The sequence below is a fragment of the Papilio machaon genome, chromosome 23 (assembly GCF_912999745.1).
Source record: "Papilio machaon chromosome 23, ilPapMach1.1, whole genome shotgun sequence".
Taxonomy (NCBI): domain Eukaryota; kingdom Metazoa; phylum Arthropoda; class Insecta; order Lepidoptera; family Papilionidae; genus Papilio; species Papilio machaon.
This window is the reverse complement of record NC_060008.1, coordinates 620,149-640,591: the sequence shown is the minus strand read 5'-3', so window position 1 is coordinate 640,591 and position 20,443 is coordinate 620,149. Positions and strand designations below refer to the sequence as shown.

Here is a 20,443-nt window from a genome sequence, read left to right as displayed (position 1 = left end):
TTTTCCTACCAATTTTTCATAATTTTAATCACCTTTTAAAATAATAATTATCATAAATTTTTGATAAATCCACAAAATAAACACAAAAATCTCAAGTCAAAACTTAATTAAACCACTACGAAAATCTTTTGATCCCATAGAATTTTGCTACAACCTTACCAAACCATAGACAGGACATTAAGGACGATTATGCGTCAAAAATAAAAAAGGCTGCACTTTTGTCTACGCCCTATCATCTTAAACTTTGCGTGTGTGACTCCATGGAACATTATTTTTATTTCAATCTAATTATAGAGTAAATTTAATTTACCTCATCCCAAAGTTAGTCGAGATAGAGAGCGTGGATACAGTGACGGTTTAGTAGAGAATAAAGATCGCAAAAACATGTGTTTTGATGTGAACATTGCGTGAACACTGATGACACTAGCAGAAGATACATGTCAACAATTTGTAATTATTTTACTTAGGGGCTGTAGGTTTTGTGTTTTTTCGTAACAATAATTCCTGTGATTATTTAAACGTGAAGCTTGGTTGTGAGAAGGGTGACGGCGCTGTTGGATTTGGTGGCGATAGGCAGATCTAACTTCCGGCAGTAATGTGGGGCCGGTAGAATAGTAGCTGACTGTTTTATCCAGCTCCGATATGGCGAACCCTGCGATTGGAATCTCCTTCGATCCAAATGATATGTCCAGGTGAGATACGCGCGTAATTTTAAGTGTCTTCACATGTTACCCATTACCTTTAGTTTATTTTGATGTTATTGTAAATAACAGGCAAAAACTATTATAATAAAAAAAATTAAAACAACCATTAACTTGTAGAAAGCTACAGTATATAGAGGCCAGTATACATTAGTTAGAATATTCTAGAATCCATAAACAAAATGAATATATGTAATTTTCTGTGACTCCTAATGCATTGGTGTTAGATACTGCGGTGTACACTCACTATTAATCAATGAAATTGAAGTATTCCAAATATTTAACTAAAACTAGATTTCTGAATTAATGGTAAGTCAGCCATAATATCCATATACACAACACTTAATTATATCTGTTTTAATAAGTAAAGCTACTATGAGGGTCGAGAATATGTTTTTGAACGGACATTTCCGCAGTGGATTAACATTTTAGCAAACATCTGACTGAATATTAATGTTTCACTTATTCAATATTGTATGAACGATCATATCCAAAATAACAGCAATTCCAAGTGTCCATATAAAGCATGGTATATATTATGTAACAAAGCAAATATCCAATATATAAACTGTATCGTTTGATAATGAACTCTATCAAAATAGTCAGAAAGTCTAAATTATCAATGTTGGTATTAATAATGCAAATTATAATGAGTTTGTCTGTGGTCTGTCTATGGATTGATTAATACTACCTTACTGTTGCAATAACCTTGGCTTATTGATTTCTTACCATTATATATTTTAATTGGTAATAAAAAAAATTGTAATGTAATTTGTGTTGCAAATTGCTTTAAGACATTTTTATCAGTAAACACCATTATTGTTTTATGATAAATATTTTTTAAAATATAATATAAGGTGGCAAAAAAAACAAACAGCCACCTGAATTTGCGGAACTAGTGAAGCAACCGTTGCCCATAGATATACAAAATTGCACATGTGTTACCTATCTTGAAGGACACATAGAAAGAATATTTACTTTTCCTATGTGTCCCCATCCCATACTTATAAGAAACGGGTAGGAAGGGAAATAGGATTAAAATTTGGCTTCCAACATGACACAACTCATCATCATCATCAACCTGCCCTTATCCCTATGGAGGGACGGCACAGTATGTACTACTCCTCCATACATCTCTATCAGCCGTCATATCTGAATTTACCCCCTTCTTACGCATATCCTCTTTCACACAATCCATCCATACTTTCTTTGGTCTTCCTCTACCTTTATAGCCAACACAACAAAAACAGAGGAAAAATTAAATGATTTCCACCTGATGTTGGTTGTGGTATTCTACGAGACGAATCTGCCCATTTGTGCAACAAATATTGTGGTTGCTGGCATCCACCACTGTTAAACTTGATTTTCTTTTCTCACTATATACTTGTATTATATTGTATACTTGTATATCTATATATATAAAAGAAAGTCATGTTAGTTAAACTATTTATAACTCAAGAACTGCTGAATCGATTTCACTGAAAATTGGTGGGCAGGTAGCTTAGAACCAGGAAACGGACATAGGATAATTTTTACCCCGTTTTCCCGCGCGGACGGAGTCGCGGGTAAAAGCTAGTATATATATATAAGAAATTCGTGTTAGTTACACTATTTATAACTCAAGAACGGCTGAATCAATTTGACTGAAAATTGGTGGGCAGGTAGCTTAGAACCAGGAAACGGACATAGGATAATTTTTACCCAGTTTTCTATTTTTTATTCCGCGCGGACGGAGTCGCGGGTAAAAGCTAGTATGTATATAAATATACTTGTATGTTACTTGTATTTTTTAGTATTTCCTAACTTATAGAACATTGAATAGATCATTTAAAGAAAATCCCTAATTAGCCTCAAAAGGAATGTCATCCTTGTAACAACTAGTTTTAGTACATAGCATTTAATCTTACGTAACGGAAACAATAGTACTCTTCTAAGACTAAGTTACAGATTAGTAAAATGTTAGTTATGTTGTGTTTTACTTTTTGATCATCTTTACCATGTAGAACAGGGATCCTCAAACTATTTTAAACAAGTGACCCCTATTCCAAAATGAAGTGATCCCCCATGGCCAAATTACCTACTTTTAAGATCAATTATTAATTCTGACTTAGGTCAATAGAAGACAGAGTGAGAAATAGCAATGCTTTAAGTTCGATATCGACCACTTTGAGAATCCCTGATGTAGAGTGTACAGAAAACTGTTTAGAACAAAAAATTTACCACTATTTCATGGTATAACTGACCAACATAGCTATAGTACATCTTGATGAGCTGTGAACTGCTAATTTGGTTGTTGAGCCACAGCTCAATGGTTCGAATCTATGTGACCTGGATTTTTGAATCGGTTCAGAGCTGACATGAACATATCTAGAAATTTGGCATTAATGTAAAATATAGTCTAGAACACATACGCTACTAATTAAGACTTTTTTTAATTAATTCCAAATATTATGTTTGGCAGCTTGATGTAAGTATAAAAGTCTTCAAAGCCAGAGTATTAAACCCAGGAATGCACCTTCAACTTCTGCATCTACTGTTTGTTAGTTTCTAACCTTTTAACAATATGAAATATGTAACTTATCACAAAATATGTTTATTAGTGGTAATAGATGGACAGAACCACGCCAAATGGAGGTCTGTGGTCTCTGCCTACCCCTCTGAGTTACGGGTGTGAGTTATGTTGTTATAGTAGTACTACATTAGTAGTGTAGTAGTGATTGGTTGATGAAATTATCATTTTCTTAAGATTTTATCTGCTTATAACTAATTTCTGATTGTCTGATTGATGACTGACTGCTTATTTCTGATTTTAACTGCTTAAAACTAAGGCTACAACTGATCAACTCTAAATCCTTTCATATACTTTCACGACGGAAGTGAGGGTCGGTACAATCTGCACGGGAATTCAACGTTTATTGATCAGGTTAACAACCCTTAAATAAATCGGTCTCGACATGCTGACGGACGTTCGATGTTGGAACAAATGTTTGATTGTTGGTCACCAACGATTTGTCAATATGACATAATGAGAACAACGTTTTGGAAAGACAAACGAATTTTAAAATGTTTGGTTGCATAATTCCGTTAACACGAACCATTCCGCATCGATTTTTTCGTATGACAGTTAACTAGCAAGATGAATTGGTGGTATTGAACGTGTTAAGTTAGTTGACGTTAACGATTTTTTTTTATTAAAACACGACCTCTACGAAATCTTGGTCCGTACACTTTTGTACTCTTAATTTACATAACTTTTTTTTCATTTGTTACATACTTAATACATATTTTTTTAATTAATGAGTTACCAACCACCTGAGGTTATGGTAGCAGGACTGCGTAACGGCGTTATGGGACTTAACCGATCTTCACAAGTTCGTCCATGTTCGATGCGTCTTTGTTCCATAACGATAAAGATTGGTATTAATAGAAATCTGCAAATTAAAAAGGATAGTCTTAACCCTTTCACTACTTAAGATTGCATAGATATAGATTGTGCATATTTTGACCCTTATCAGAAAAAGGGCGAACTGATGTTAATATCCAACTTCAATTTGCATGTCGAGTGCTCTCCGACGTAGCACACTCCATTGCCGACTGAGACTCGACGGCCTCGTTTACGGAATATAGAGGGCGCTGCTATATTTTGAGATGCATCATTTGTAAAGTTATTAATTTCAACATAAGTAGTGGTTAGTTTGTGATGTCAAAAGGGAGTTTTTATTAATATAAAAACTCCCTTAGGACTCTATAATTTGTGGTTTTTCCCCTAGTGATTACAACTACAGATTTTTATGGTATTTATGAATTTGTATTGCGTCTTGAATATGTTTTTATAATGTTTTTTTTGTATATATTTAATATAGTTGTCGCCCGCGATTCAGTCCGCGCGGCATTAAAAAAAACTTTATAAGTAGCCTATGAGTTCTTCCAGACTATTTTCTACAACTGTGCCAAATTTCATCAAGATCCGTCGAGTCTTTCTGGAGACACCTTCATACAAACATCCATCTATCCATCCATCCATCAAAACATTCGCATTTATAATATTAGTAAGATTGTATAAAAGCATGTTTTTTGTCGACAGTTGGTACTTCGGCGGCCTTTCCCGAGCGGAGGCGACGAAGTTACTTCTGAATGAAACAGAGAGCGGCGTCTTCCTCGTGCGTGACTCCAAGACAATACACGGAGACTATGTACTCTGTGTTAGGTGAGTGATCAACTCATAGCCGTGGGCACCACTAGTCTTTAACACCACAGAGACTCTGCGGATAATTCCTGGGAAAATTCGCCACGATATTGGTCCTTGGCTTTCTTGTGTACATCACCACCTTTACCCTAGTTAATTGAAATTTAAATGTAAGAAACATGACAAATTGTCACAAAAGTCTGAATCTATAGGACAAGATTTTTTTACTGTCTTTCTACTAGGCTTTATCCGCATGGAATTTAATTTATTTTGTTAGAAAAAACTTGGTTTTATTGTTTAAATTGCGTAAAACTTTGCAAATGTCAAAATACAAATGCTCAAATGATAAAGAAGACGTTCGCCATTGGCTGAGAATTACCGTTACCATAGCAACCATCATCTTTCCTGCTATTGGCTTGAAATTTTTGTCTTCTTCTGCATAATTTTTTTTTCAATAGTGTGTCGTAAGGATAGCGCTTTTTATTATAAAAATAATTATTCAAAAATATGCAGTTGATTGCCTACGATTCTGTGTTATAAAGAAGCGTGTGTTTATACTTTCTTATAATTGATTAAAAATCTTAGAAGCATTTCTAAGACCCTCTGATGGTGTAAGTATGATTAATTGCTAGCTTGAATATATGTGTGTTCAGGGAAGACGACCGTGTTTCGCACTATATAATCAACCACGTGGTTTCGGCGGACGGCAGCACGCGGTTCCGTATCGGAGACCAGCTGTTCGCGGATATGCCGGCGTTGTTGGCATTCTACCGGCTGCATTACCTGGACACGACGCCTCTAGTGCGCCCACTGCCGCAGGCCCGCGCACGCGCCGCTGCTCCACCCCCGCCGCAGCCGCACACCGTCCTAGAACTTGTCATCGCCAAGTTTGATTTCGTCGGCAGTGTGAGTAACGCCTTAATGTTAGACCAAACATAATTTTGTCACTTCACATAGTAATTTTGTCACACACACACTAATGATAGGGTTTTGCTGTAAAATTTTCAGATGAAAACAGACTTGCGTAACCTAACTAGATTACAAACAGTTCTCTGCAAATTCTTTATATTGTGAATGTAGCAAATATTGTAAATAGTCTTAACCTTTAGTATACGTTTCTTCGCGCCTCTTTCTATCTCTGTCAGCCCCTTTTAGTGTAAGAAGCTTGAAGATACAGCATAGTTTTGTGACTTGTGAATTGCATTATGCAAGCGCGCTCGCCCACGCGCCTTCGTCACCGCATGCCAGCGGATATGTTTGATAAATATATATTTATTTATATAAATTCAAAGCTCTTTTACTTACTTTCATATCAAAAGTTATATTGTGAAATTAAATCACATGTGGTAATTGTGTAAATAATTATAAATACAGTCCAACCTCGATAAGCGAGAGTCTAAGTGACTGCGATATTTTTCTTGCTTCTCTGGGTTTGACTGTATAGACTGTAAAATGAGCTAGGAACTATCCGTCTATTTATTTATGACTACATAAGTATTTGTCAAGCCTAGATTTCTTTTTTTTATTGTTACGAATATTTTGTCGTTTTTTTCCATAAGTATTGGTCATTCGTGCTTATTATTTCGTGTTTTTTTTTGTTATTTGGCTTGAATATTTCTTCGCTTTATTTTATCTGCTGACAGTCTTTCTTTAGATGACCTTTCATGCCGTTAAACATTGTTTTTTTTTTCAAAGACAATGAGGCAACTTGTATTTTAAGTTTCACTACCTTCGACAACTTATATACCTGAAATGTTTCTTTGCGAAAATTGTCTTAACATGTTGCAAAATTGCGTTATGATGAACCTAGACCTGTTTGTTAGTCTATCCAGTTATTTCTCGTGGTTATTTTTATAATATAACGGACACGCCACTGCCTTTAGTCATCGTCTGGGTACAGTCAGCGGCTGATAAAATGTGGCGCTAGTGTAGCATTTGTGTTTTATGAATGACATGCCTATTGGAGCGGAGTTTTCAATAATAAATATATTTATTTGTTTTTTAAATGATTTATAACGGAGATTATCTGTATTTGTCAACATATAAAAAATAGAGCTGGAAGTATTATGACGTAGGTCAAGCAGAGATTAAAGTTTTCCTTTAATATATTTTTCCTCTCCTAGTTATCAAAAATCTTTAAGACTTCGACTTAAAATTTTCCTATTCTCATTTTCCATACTTTAGGTTTCCTGGCTCTATAGCACGTGTGCTTTAGCCTCGTCTAAAAATAAACACAAAACGCCTTGTTTATGGCCGCGATGTCTGGCGATGGTCGATGCCCGATATTGTTGTTATTTAGGCCGCGCCATTTTTAAAATGGCTGTCACGCAGGTCATCGATAGCCAGAACTTCCCTTGAATATAGGTCGATTGGTTTTTAAAATTACACACGTTTCTTCTAAGATTATATGGAGATTTGAACTAAATTCGTCCATTGTATCTTTACTAATAAAATTGCATTTTTTTTTAAATTTTCAATTCGCATATAAAATTGCAAAAAAAAAAATGACCCGTATTGAATACTTTCATACAGTTGATTTTTATACATTCATACACATTCATCCATCAAAATTCTTCTATCTATGTAATGTCTATATACATATTTGTGTACTCATTTACTAATGAGTACATTTCTATGAATTACACTTACCGTCATTTGTATTGGTTAATTCTTAATTCTAATTAAAGGGAAATTACTACAATATTCGATGAACAATGATTTACGTCAAGTTATTTATTTGTAATGCTTTGTTTTCCTCTGGCATATTTACTGAAAAGAGCTTTTTTTGGTTTTGGTCACGTCTAATCAAGAGTAGAAATCATAGATTTATATTAGGCATCGTGTGTACATGGTATGAGCGTCAATGGCTCAGTGGTTAAGCACTTGACTTGTAATCTGCAGATCTTGAGTTTGAATCCCGACATGTACCAATGTTTTTTGATTTTCTATGTACATTTATCCGATGTTATTACGATGAAGGAAAACATCGTGATGCAACCTGCACATATCTGAGATGAAATTCTAAGATATTTTTATAGGTCACAGGTTACTGCAGCCTAACTGTGGTAAAGTTTAAAAGCTATGCTTGTTAAAATGTATGACCGATTTACATATATTTGTGACAAGTAAAGGAGGGTTTGTTCAGAGTTACTGCCTCGTAAAACATCAGAGAACTATAGCTTGGCAACTACGTACAATGTGTGCCATTGTAAGGCTTGTTACACACTTATAATTGTTTTTTTTTGGTAAAATTTAAATTTAGTTATAAAAATCCCGTTCAAATATGTTTAGATTATTTTTGATGGTTAATATTTTATGTTTTTATTAATATATAACAATATGTCATCGGTATATATTGATGTAAGTATAGAAAAATAGTCAGAACATTTTAATTTTAGTGGTAATAATATTTATTAAATCTCTTTTTAATATACGACCTTTGTAGTCGGGTGATAAACAAAGGCATTGGTGTATTGCCATCCTTATGTGCGATGGCGGATTTCAAAAGGCGATCAGTTTTTAATGTTTCATACAACTGGGTTTATAGTCTGATTTATATGTTTATTTACTTATTAAGAAACCGTTTGAAACCGGTTTTCGATGGTCATTCATATAAATGTTGGTCATCGTTTTATGTTGAAACCAGTATAATAGAAAATTACGTCATACATCTGTTGATGAAATTTTAACCATTTCTTTTTAACCGTTCGAATTTAAACCGAAAAATGTTCTATTTATTTTTCCAAAGAGAATATGAGAGATGATAATCTGTTTATTGTTTCGGCAGCGAAACGGTTGATATGCACTTGATATTGTTTTGTTACATGTTGATAGGATTTCAGTACGAAACCAAATGTAACTGAGCGACTTTTTAAATGATAGTTATGTTTGTTTGTTAGGATGCTGACGACTTGCCGTTCAGACGCGGAGAGCGGCTGATGGTGATCAACAGGGATGAGGAGCAGTGGTGGACGGCGCGCAATGCGCACGGCCGCACAGGCTCCATACCAGTGCCTTATGTGCAGAGGGTCGGATATATTGTCTTTACTAGTTGATAAGAGAAGACGTCTTAAAATTCCTTAACCAGTGATTTGTGTTACCAGTAAACAAGTGGGCTTATTTCTACTTAAGAAAATGGTTAGATCAAGCTACATTTTTTTTCCATCTTCTATCATGGCCACTATCATAGTAACTTTTGACATCTCAGCATAATAAGTTAATTAGGTTTTACTAAACATCTAATGGTGGTTTTTGATATATTTGCAGATCTTAGATCCTTCAGGTGCGCCATATCCGCCTTCGGAGGCGCTCAGCCAGCTCGGTGACCCGCCCAGCCCGCCTGGCAACAGACATCCGCAGCAACGCACTAATATGCAGGTTGGTATTTATATCTATAGCTATCACCCGCGACTATGTCCGCGACGAATTAAAAAAAAACTTAATAATTATCCTATGTGTTCTTCCAGACTATGTTCTACATCTGTACCAAATTTCATCAAGATTTGTTGAGACGTTCCAGAGATATCTTCAAACAAACATCCATCTAAAGATTTGCATTTATAATATTAGTAAGATAAACAAATGGTTTGTAATCGAATATCGAGATATCGATCGAATGTAAGAATTTCGGTGGCTCAAGTATTAAACTTGACTTGTATTATGAAGGCCCTGGGTTCGAATCCCGCTTCTACCAATGTTTTTAACCATCGTTCTTACGATGAAGGAAAACATCGTAATGCAAACTGTACATCATTATCATCATCATCATCAGCTCACTGTACGTCCCCACCGAGGGGCTCGGAGCCTACCCCAAGTTAGGTGTGACTAGGCCATAGTCAACCACAGCCCAGTGCGGGTTGACTTCACACATATCATTGAATTACTTCTCAGATATGTGCAGCATCACGATGTTTTCCTTCACCGTAAGAACGTCAGATAAATGTACATATGTAAATCGAAAATCGAAAAACACATTGGTACATGTCGGGGTTCGAACCCAGAACCTGCAGATTGCAAGTCAAGTGATTAACCACTGAGCCACCGACCTGAGCAAACTGTACATATCTGAGAATAAATTCAATGATATGTGTGAAGTCAACCCGCACTGTGTCAGTGTTGACTATGACCTAGTCACCTCTAACTTAGGGTAAGCTCAAAGACCCTCAGTGGAGACATAACTGATGATGATCGAATATTAATTTCAGTAAACTTACTCTAAAAATATAATCAACTTTAAAGATATATTTCTAATACAGTGTTACTTGAATCTTAATATGTTATATGTTAGTATGTTAGTAAATGTAAACTGTCAGTAAACATGTTGTGCAACTTGTAGCGCACTTTGCCGGCGCTGGCTCGTGTGAGACAGACTCGTGTACCAAATGCCTATGACAAGACTGCACTCAAACTGGAGGAGGGCGATATTGTAAAGGTAAGTTTCATTATGTCATCAAAAGATTGTCTAACTTTAGACAGATAGACCGAAACTTAAGTAATTGCGTAAACATCCCTGAGACCAAATAAAGTATAGATTTACTAGCTGTCGCCCGCGACTCCGTCCGCGCGCAGTTAAAAAATGGGGGGGGATATGAAAAATAGATGTTGTCCGATTCTCAGACCTACTGAATATGCTCACAAAATTTCATGAGAATCGGTCAAGCCGTTTCGGAGGAGTACGGTGACGAAAACTGTGACACGAGAATTTTATATATTAGATTTATTCTTTGCTTATTTTGTTAATTTAAAAGTGTACAGTTTTGTTACATTTAAAAAAAGGAATATATTTGTTTGGAAAATTATAATTTTTAAAGTCAAGAGGTAACAAAGATGCTGTTATCGCAGTCAGTTCTGTCAGGAAATATGTAAAACGTACAAATACAGTCCAACAAAGATCTTGTCACCCTTTTTTGACATTGACATGAGGTCGCTATTGAGCTGACATACCTTGACTTATGCTTATTAAGTGTGATATCCTTGTATGTCTATTTTATACACAACTAGCTTTTACCCGCGACTCCGACCACGCGGAATAAAAATAAAAATTAAAACTTGAGAGGTGTCAAGGGACACCCGGATGGAACGAAGTTCCTTTCAATTAATTAGTGAAGGAACCAATGTTTATTCTATGAATAAAAAACTTAAGTCTCCACAAGAAGTACATTTTATTTCTATGAATTTTCGTTATATATTGTCACGTCGTTGCCATGGTGAAGTAGCGCTCATTCGTCGTTAACATACTTACTATAGCAAAAAGTGTCGTGACAACTTTTCGTAAGAATTTTTTCCGTCTAGCCTCCTTTCACAACGCGCGATAAGGAACTTCGTTCCTAAAAACACACACGATAAAAAAGTTCCTATGTCCGTCTCCTAGTTCTAAGCTACCTCCCCATCAATTTTCAACTAAATCAGTTCGACCTATCTTGAGTTATAAATAGTGTAACTAACACGACTTTCTTTTATATATATAAGATAGATATGCATTTTTATAGATAAGGTTGTCTACTTATCCATAGAGTAATAATAAAGACATAGATAGACCGATATTTCTCTTCACACAGACTTGCCATATAAAAATGAACAGGCAACACCTTAATCTTAGTAAATATTGATGGGATTCTGTAAAAAAATATGTTAATATTAATTTATCTAATTTACAGGTAACCAAAATGAACATAAATGGACAATGGGAGGGTGAATTGAATGGCAAGATCGGCCATTTTCCTTTCACATATGTCGAGTTTCTGGACGACAACACTGCCAGCTAAGGAAAAGTAATTGCAATAATATATCAAACGATATGTTTGTGATAGGCTTTGCAGTGATAATGGCAACATTTTTTTTAATCTGTCATCCGAACTGACAGCTTGATCTGTGCAATTTGACATTTGAACGCTGTTTAATCTATGACAGGTGTGTTAATCTGTGGATGTGTCATTTTGACAGTTTGCCCACCGATCGCTTGGGCTATGTTATATTAATGCTGTTTTATTGCTTGTACTTTGGTAAATCATTTTTTTTTTATGTATTATATTATACGATGGATCCTCGTAGGTTATAAACGCACATTTTTTAATCTGTCATTCGTTTATTTGTTTTTTTTTAAAGCAAAACATACGGAAATTTTTTTTCGGTTTTTTATGTCTGCATTAATTTTATTTTAGTGTTTTATTTAACATACATAATATATGTATTTATATAAATATAAGATTTAATCTTAAATTAGCTGTGATTATAAAAATCACATTATTTTGAATAAAAAAATTAATATTTTTTTTGCATAACAACTTATTAATCGTTCTCGAAAGATCAAAAATTCATTAAGCGCTAGTGGAATCACGCCTTAATATCTAAAATAATAAGGAATTGATATATAAATACATCGAAAAGTTATAACTATTTATAAAATGTTTTTTTTTTGTACTTTAAATTGGGAAATTAATTATATAAAAAAAATATTTCAGTTCATATATTCCACAATACACAAGTTATATGTGAATTTTGATTAATATTTAAACAATTTATATATAAATAGAACCTATTTTATTATTGCAAACTGATACAAAAAAAAAAGGAAAAAAATATGGCCGGACAATTTTTTTTAATATAAATATGTATTTAAATTAAAAAAGCAATGTAATACCCTTAATTTTAGTTAAATTTAATAAAACTAAAAGATTTAAAACATATTTTTTAATACAGTTGCTTAAAAAGTGGCATATTATAGGGACATATAGCGTTTGGGATGTGAGCTAATACATACTTGTGCTTTTTCTTTACCTTTTCCAAACGCGTTCTCTTAACCAACTGTCAAAATAATGTCTATTAAAAAGAAAAAAAAACAACCACGTAGTTTTTACAAAAAAATTTTTTTTTTGATACATGCAAATATTTCTAAAAAGAAGTTACTAATTTGTTTCAATATCAGATTTAATTCGTTAGGTTTTATTTTCATTTAATATCAATAAAAAAAATCTACTGAAGATTTGGCTGTATGGCCATAGTTACCTTTGTCTACACACAATGGGTTAAGAAAACAAAAAAAATATCTCTACTTACGTTATTTTACGGTTGGCGCCAATTTCCGAAAATTTTCTTTTTATTATTCTATTAAAATTGCTTAATTTTTTTCGCAACTGTATTAAAGATAGTTGTTCATTACAAGTTCGGAACCTTCATTGTAACTTGTACCAACTGATAACTTGTAGACATTTGTCTGAACTCTTTGCAATGACAGACTTTCTGAACTCATTATTAAATATACTATTATTACAGAATAGAAATTATTTGCATGATAAAAATGTATGTAGTTTTTTTTTTTTGAGGGCAAATGCAATGGCGAATGTTCAAAATTATATTTATATTAAACTATATAAATTACTTTGTATAATTGTTATTTTGTATGTTTTTCGAAGTTTAAAATTTTTTTTCTACATTTTTTTTATTTTAGCACCTTTTTTTTCTTCTGTAAACATTTTCTTTTCTACTTTAATATTAAAATATATTATGAAAACTAACTTTATAATAATTTACAAACAGAATAAGTTTTATATGTATTTTTAAATTAATTTATTTCGTTAAAAGTTGAAGCGCCAATAGCTCATTGATTGTAGTCCGGCCACAGACCTTGCAGTCGTGGGTTCGATTTCAAAAATAATACCTTTTTTAATTGTTAATTTTTCATTTAACAATTGACATTATATTAAATAACGTATTGGTTTTCACTGTTTAAATACTTGTATAAAAACATGTTTTTCTTCCAATCTTCTGAAATATTGGTCGATATATAGTATTTTGGTTTATTATAAACTCATATAGAGTGGTATTTACCACTAAATGTATAAATTAAAGTATATTTTGAGATTATGAAACATTTTGTATGTAATTAATGGATTGATCTAATTTTTTTGTATTGTTTAAGTTATATATGTAACAGTTTAGTAATAATAAATTTTAGGAAGAAGTAATTATGTGTTTTTTTTTATATACATCGTATTAGCTGTCGCAAGTGACTCCGTGCGCTCAGAATTAAAAAAAAAACTTAATAAGTTGTCTATATGTTCTATGTTCTACATCTGTGACAAATTTCATCAAGATCTGTTCAGCCATTCCGGAGATAACTTCAAACATCCATCCATCCATCTAAATCAGTGTTTCCCAAAGTGGGCGATAACGCCCCCTTGGGTGTTTGAAACTTAGGAGGGGGCGATAAGGGGTCCAAAAAATGGGGGGCATTGAAATTAATTAAAGTAATGAAATTGTGGTTTTTAAGTTTAAGGGCTGAATAAAAATTAGGGGCGCTCTGAAATATAATTGATTTTCAAAGGGGGCGGTGAAAGAAATAAGTTTGACAATCACTGATCTAAACATTCACATTTATAATATTAGTAAGATATAAACCATGTATTAGGAAATTTATTAAAAAAACAGATTCATGTCAAATTTTTTAATTTATATGAAAACAGTTTTACAATGTTCCTTTTTTAAAACAATAAATAGATAATTAATGGATAATATCAATTTAATACGATTGACGGAATAAATATATTTTTTTTGCTTTAAGTTTTTTTTTGCCGTATTTACAAAATATATTTAGAAACAAATGTCCCAATTCTAGCCTCTGCGCTAAACTCCATTATAAAATGTTATATAATAAACATAAAAGTACATAAACTTTGTACATTATATACAGTTATTTCTTTATCTAATATAATAATGTCGAAAGAAATTACATATAAAGGCTTTTTAAGAAAGGGGACATTTTAAACTGCGAATAAATTCTATGTACATAATATATTAAACAACAACACAATATAATTATTATAAATTTATTAAGAAAATGTAATAAATATTATTCTAATAAATATTTAAACAATTTACGAATACTGGCAGAATATTAAGAGGCCATTAAATATTAAATATAACAACGAGAATCATTAAAATTGATAAATAAAACTTGGCACTGTATGATATAGGAAGCATCTATTTAATTATATAAATAAAATTTATTAACACAATAACAAGCATTTTTTCAATATTTTTAATCTTTTCGATAAAAAAAACTCTATGGTTTTTTTTGAAACTGTACGTCACAAATACCTTTGACAATTTAGAAAAAATTCAAACGTTCCAAATTTAAAATAATAGAGTCGGTTACAAATGACTTAATTCTAAGGAATGTGGTTCACGGTTGTATGGACATAGGAGTCACAAATAGACTCATACGAAGAAAAGGTTTGCATCTAGACATGTAACCCTTTTCGTCGGATGAAATAATTACTAAATCGTATATACCGAAAACTTTAAAGGGCACTTACTAGGGGCTTACAACTAATACGGTAAAGTTACTTTGAAAAATTACGGGTGTAAATTTTTTTTTAATATTTTTTCGTTATAAAACATATTATCTTAATGAAATTTTTGTCTTTTATAACCGATTAAGACAACAATCATGAAATGTGACAAAAAAATTGTTACTAGAGTTGTTGGAAATAACCTAATGAAAAAATCAAATCAATTTTGAAAAAAATATGAAGTTTTTATTCTTACGATTGCCAGTGACGAAATATACAAAAACATAGTCATCTCTTTTTTTCTGATGAATAAAAAGAGAGATAACAATATTTTTGAATATATAGTTCCGACACAGAAAAAACATGGTTTAACATACAATGATATTTAAAGGTTTATTGGATAAGTCTTTATTTATAATATTGTCTTTCGGATAAATTGGGACCCCATTAAAATTGAATAAATATCAAAAATTAAAAATGTGCTAAAACGATTTGCTTTGAGAGCTAATATATTATAAAAATTATAATTTGCTAGTTTCAATACCTCTTGAATTGTAATTAATGTTTCGAGAATTCCTCTCTGTACAACTTCTGATACAGCCATTAACAACAAATTCTCTCTCAGGATTAAACATTCTATGTTAAATTTAATAAAGGCAAGAAAAGGATACACATTTATTTTATTAAACTGTAGTTAAATTCCGTTATATTTTCATCAATTCATTGTTCAATCTTATCTAATTTAATGCGGTGATTTTTTTTATTTATTATAATTTAATTGTACTTGTTATGTTACTAGATATAATTTCGTGGCCCATCCACAATATACTAATATAACTATAATCCTACAGCACTAGAAATCTCACTTTTAACTGTTCAATACACAGTTCTCATTGTTAATATTACTGTGCCTAGTCTTGTCGTATGGTCAAATACTTTTTTTTTATTATTAAATTCTCCAAAAAGGCTAAGTTTATATAGGAAATAAAAAAAAAACTTGAGCATCGTTAATGTGTCAGACAACTGTGTAGTACAAAACTCGACTTAGTTTATACGAGCACCGGTTTGCGCTTGCGTTTCTTTCTGTGACGTCTTGTTTGACAGTGACATTTGTTATCTGTAACTTGTTTGTAACCGTTATAACGTTGTCCGTTACATTTGTCGTATCTATGGTCGCCGCCATCTTGTGTGACGTCACAACGCGCTGCGCCGTTGCTGTGCGCGGCAGATGCTATAACCGCTTGAATGCTGGCGGCATCGCGGCCGGCTGGTGGAAGGGGTGGTACTGGCGAGCTAGGATGTCGCCCTATAACAGCCCAAGTATTACCCTATACATTCATTAACATATAAGGTTAACGCACACTCAACCTACACCACGTTACTACATTCCATGCATTTAAACTACTGCCACACTCAAGACTTTATAGTTACTTAAGCATTTCTTTAGTCGACGCTAAAGGAAGGCTTAGTGCAGCTGTTAGTAGATAAAAGCGTATTAATAAGGAAAGAAGATTTCTAGTATAAAAAAGATAACTTTTAGAATGAAATGCTTTCGTAAGTGGAAAGGTAAATTCAATGTTAATTAAATTTAGATGATAATTACACTTACATATCTCAGATTGTACGCAAGGGAGAGGGGTAATGTTGTTTGTTATAACATTTGTTAAAATGATATAAAAGTTTGTAAAACAAATGTCAATACTTACAACTTGTGGTTGTTGGTTGTGCGCTTGCTTCATATTTCTTTCTTGTATCATCAATTGATGCGCGGCTCTGTGGCATAAAATCTTTATTTACCTATCTTTAACAACTCTTAAAACATTATAACATTTTGACTCAATGAAATGTGTGTACCAGAATTTTTCGTTAGTCTTAAGTTTTTTGAGAATAAAAGAAGTTTGTCTGAATCCCGTATGCCCTTTGGATTAAAAAATGCCACAGAGATTTATCAAGCCCTTGCATTTAACATCTTTGATGCGATGTTTTAATGTTATTGACTACAATGATTGTTGAAAAGGTCTTTCATAGTGTTTGTATTATATAGAGCAGTCTAATTATCCAATAAATATAATATAATTTAAAGTTTGTTAGTGTCACCCTACCTGTCCATTTGCTCCTGTGTCATTTCGAGTGCCTCTTGCATTTCTCTCGATGTATTCCTCACGAACTCCGGGTCGCAGTACGCGGCCAGACCTTGCTCAGCCAGTACCTATTAAATAAATATTAACAAGTTATATTTTATCTATATGACTAACAGTGAAGCTAGATAACTTGCCTACACAACCTAGACAACGTCTACTTGTCAAAATCAACATTTTTATGGGTATTTCGGTGTCAGATGGCCATCCACTCGTTTGTTGCTTATTGCCATGAAATAACTCACCCTGGTGACGAGGCTCTCTGCAGAACCCACGACGGGCACGGACGCGCTGTTCCCGCGCGGGCTGCCGGGCAGGGACACCACGCCGCGCACGCAGTTATCTCCCCCTGGTTCGTAAACTTACGTTAAGAGAATTTATAGATTAACTAAACTATCATAATAAGTAACATTCGTGTTGCCATTTAAATTAATTGACATTGCATCATTTAGTTTAGTAGAAAATTTGTCGTGTAGCTATTATAAAGATCCTTATGCTAAGAACTTACTTTCGAGTAATATTTGGAAAAAATAGACCATAATATTTGTATGTTAAAACTAAATATGTCATCTATCTAATTTAGCTTGCTAACACTAATTGTTTTCTTTATAATTTTCTATTTTAGCTTTTAGATTTTTATAAGCTTAGGCTTTTATTAAGCACATTTCCTTCTCTAATTTTAAATATGATTAATGATACATCATTTTATATGTATTTTTCTATTTAATGCTTTCTAACTTTGAAAGCTTTTAAGCTTGATTTTTTTTCTTTGAAGCAGGAAACAACTAAATTGGTCAGTGTTGTTGTGATTTTTGTTTTATGAATTTATCTTTTTCGTGCATAAAAGCATACTTTATTTCAGTTGTATGTTTTACTCTAAAAGCTTTCTAATTCTATACTAATTGCTAATCTATTTAGCTGTCGGTGAAAACATGCTTCTTGTTAGTTGATGGATATTTGTTCAATAATGTTAGATTTAGTTAAAATATTCATTCATAGAATACGCATTCGATGAGCGAAAAAGATTTAAAACGTGTTTGTTTTATAATTTGTTGTATCAATTTGTGCATAGTAAATATATTCGGTGTATGATTGAGCTTTTTAAAAGCAAATGTGATCGTGATTTAGATATTTTGTACTCTTTTACTTTCAGTGTATTTGCTTTGTAAGCTTGAATTATATGTGATCTTTTGGTGAACGGTTAAGGAAGTTTCTTTCGATTATTAAGATATAAGTTTTTAAAATATTAGTTATTTAATTTCATCACTTACTTAAGAATCAAAGTTATCACCCTTGACAGACAAAAATGTAATAATTGATTAAAAGTTTGATATTTTATGGCAAAAATTAATGCTAAAGTGAAAATTAAAAATTTACAAAGTAAAAGATTTAAGGGCCAAATTTACATTTTACTTATATTTTAGTATAAATAATTTATCTATTGATAAACGGTCACCATCGATTCAAAATACAAAAGTGGTAGTTAAATATTAAATTGAAATACAAAATTGTAAAAGGTCAAGGCGACACTATAATGGTATGGAAACTTCGTCAACCGTATTGTGCGGACCTGGCGAGCGCGGGCGATCTACTTTGCGGGCGGGTTCATGCGTGGCCGCGCCCGAAGACGCGCTGCGCACCATCCGACCTGCCGGGCGCACGCGCACACTCCGCCGCTCGCGCGCCCTCTCCCGCGCGTGCGAGAACGCAAAGGGCAGCTTCGCGGCCGCGTTGTAGCCGTACAGCGTCATCGTCTGCGCCTCCGTAGTCGGCGTACACTCGCTCGCCAGTAAAGGCGATATCTTCGGCTGGATCGGCTCCATCATCGGAGATGGGGTTTTGTCTTCTGGCGACGCTTTCTTCGGTATCGCCAACATCTCCTTCGACGACGAATCTTCGGGATGGATCTTTTGACGCGACACAACAGTCGGCTTGCTCGACGTGTCCGGCGTCGATAGGTAATTCACGCAACCGAACGCTAAGCCGATTTGTCCGAGCATTTCGGGATAGTTAGATTTCTGATTGCTGTTACATACCGTGATCCGAGTGAAAGCAAAACAAAAGTAAAGGTGTTTAGTTAGATTGGTTAGTAATTAGTGCTTGTGGTGAAGGGGGTCGAAGAAAGGTAAATGAAAAGATCACTCTAGATAGAATCACACGTTTCACTACCTTTGTAAATAGCGTTCTTTAGATCGTTTGTTGTTCTTCTGCAATATAAGCAATTCTAATTTAGAATACATCCAGTTAATAATAATATAAATTGTGTTGATAATGGATGATATGAATACACATAATTAAATATTTAGGAATACTTACTCAAGCACCTGATATATTTTCTCCGACTCCCCATTTAATATTAGCGGTCTGAGTGGTATCTGTTCTTTTGGTTGTCCGTTAGCCCTGTTGATGTAAATGGTTATGAAATGAATTTGTTCGTGTTAAAAAAATCTTTTAATTATATAAAATACAGGTACATAAACTTACAAATTTGGTGCAAGAGGCAACGGTCCTACCCCATATTCCTTCTGCATCATTGAACTTAGATGATTTCCAACGGCTTCTGAAAATATTTCCAATGTTAATTTCAAAGCCTCTTTAAAAAACTTAATTCATACAATTCTTTGTACCTGTTGGTCCCTCTCCTGGTTTCCGGTGTCGATTGAAATGTTTATTTGGCCCATGTCTTCGTATACTTGACCAGACTCCACCGAATAAAGAATGATTTCTCTACAATCATTAAAATTGCATATTACTCATTATATTCCATTATTTTTACACTAATAAGTTTTTAATAAATTTACTTAACGTATAAATTAAAAAATTTATTGGTTTAATTACTTCTAGGTTTTAGTTGTAAGTAGCCTGATTGCTATTGTCAATGAAAAAATACAAAATAATACGTATAAATTAACCTCTATTAAATTAGTCCTACTTATTCTTACCCTATGCATAGGTACATCAGTATCTGCAGTGATATCATCCAAGTTCCCGGAGATGGCGCGTTTGAGCTCCGGTCCCGCCTCGTGCAGCGTGCGCAGTCCCGCCTGCAGCGTCATCTGATGATTCTGCTCATCACTCTGACGCATCTCTTGCTCCTTTCGCTTTTTGAACCTTGCGATCAACAGAACA

At 33.4% G+C, this 20,443-nt stretch overlaps 2 protein-coding genes and 1 long non-coding RNA gene across 4 annotated transcripts in view; 1 reads left to right on the top strand and 2 right to left on the bottom strand.

The window, feature by feature from the left end:
• The first annotated feature begins 221 nt into the window (after positions 1-221).
• Positions 222-11,944, top strand: LOC106711277 (adapter molecule Crk). Its single transcript, XM_014503575.2, has 7 exons — positions 222-692; positions 4,786-4,908; positions 5,541-5,793; positions 8,787-8,915; positions 9,154-9,264; positions 10,223-10,318; positions 11,544-11,944. The coding sequence occupies exons 1-7, from the start codon at positions 643-645 to the stop codon at positions 11,649-11,651; spliced, it is 870 nt and encodes a 289-aa protein (XP_014359061.1). The 5' UTR covers positions 222-642; the 3' UTR covers positions 11,652-11,944.
• A 4,459-nt stretch (positions 11,945-16,403) lies between these two features.
• LOC123722309 lies at positions 16,404-17,290 on the bottom strand. The gene is made up of 3 exons (XR_006756465.1): positions 17,279-17,290; positions 16,883-16,949; positions 16,404-16,482 (listed from the first exon to the last, which is right to left on the bottom strand). It is a non-coding gene; the product is annotated as an uncharacterized LOC123722309 (long non-coding RNA).
• Positions 17,291-17,580: 290 nt separating this feature from the next.
• The window catches only part of LOC106711272 (muscle calcium channel subunit alpha-1), a 74,390-nt gene continuing 71,527 nt past the window's right edge, over positions 17,581-20,443 (bottom strand). The window contains exons 40-44 of one of the 2 annotated variants that reach the window (XM_045683693.1): positions 20,257-20,425; positions 19,942-20,041; positions 19,799-19,874; positions 19,631-19,714; positions 17,581-17,663 (exon numbers count right to left, since the gene is read on the bottom strand). In XM_045683693.1, coding sequence (XP_045539649.1) covers positions 17,654-17,663; positions 19,631-19,714; positions 19,799-19,874; positions 19,942-20,041; positions 20,257-20,425 — 439 coding nt within the window. In that variant the 3' untranslated portion in view covers positions 17,581-17,653. Of the gene's footprint in view, positions 17,664-19,626; positions 19,715-19,798; positions 19,875-19,941; positions 20,042-20,256; positions 20,426-20,443 lie in introns of those variants that run through there. The other variant, XM_045683694.1, reaches the window with a different exon arrangement.

Bases quoted from the DNA above. Each gene is read 5' to 3' on its own strand.
- LOC106711277 (XM_014503575.2), top strand. From the start codon at position 643: ATGGCGAACCCTGCGATTGGAATCTCCTTCGATCCAAATGATATGTCC. The intron at 693-4,785 runs GTGAGATACGCG...TTTTGTCGACAG, and splicing joins GATCCAAATGATATGTCCAG to TTGGTACTTCGGCGGCCTTT. The intron at 9,265-10,222 runs GTTGGTATTTAT...TGCAACTTGTAG, and splicing joins AGCAACGCACTAATATGCAG to CGCACTTTGCCGGCGCTGGC.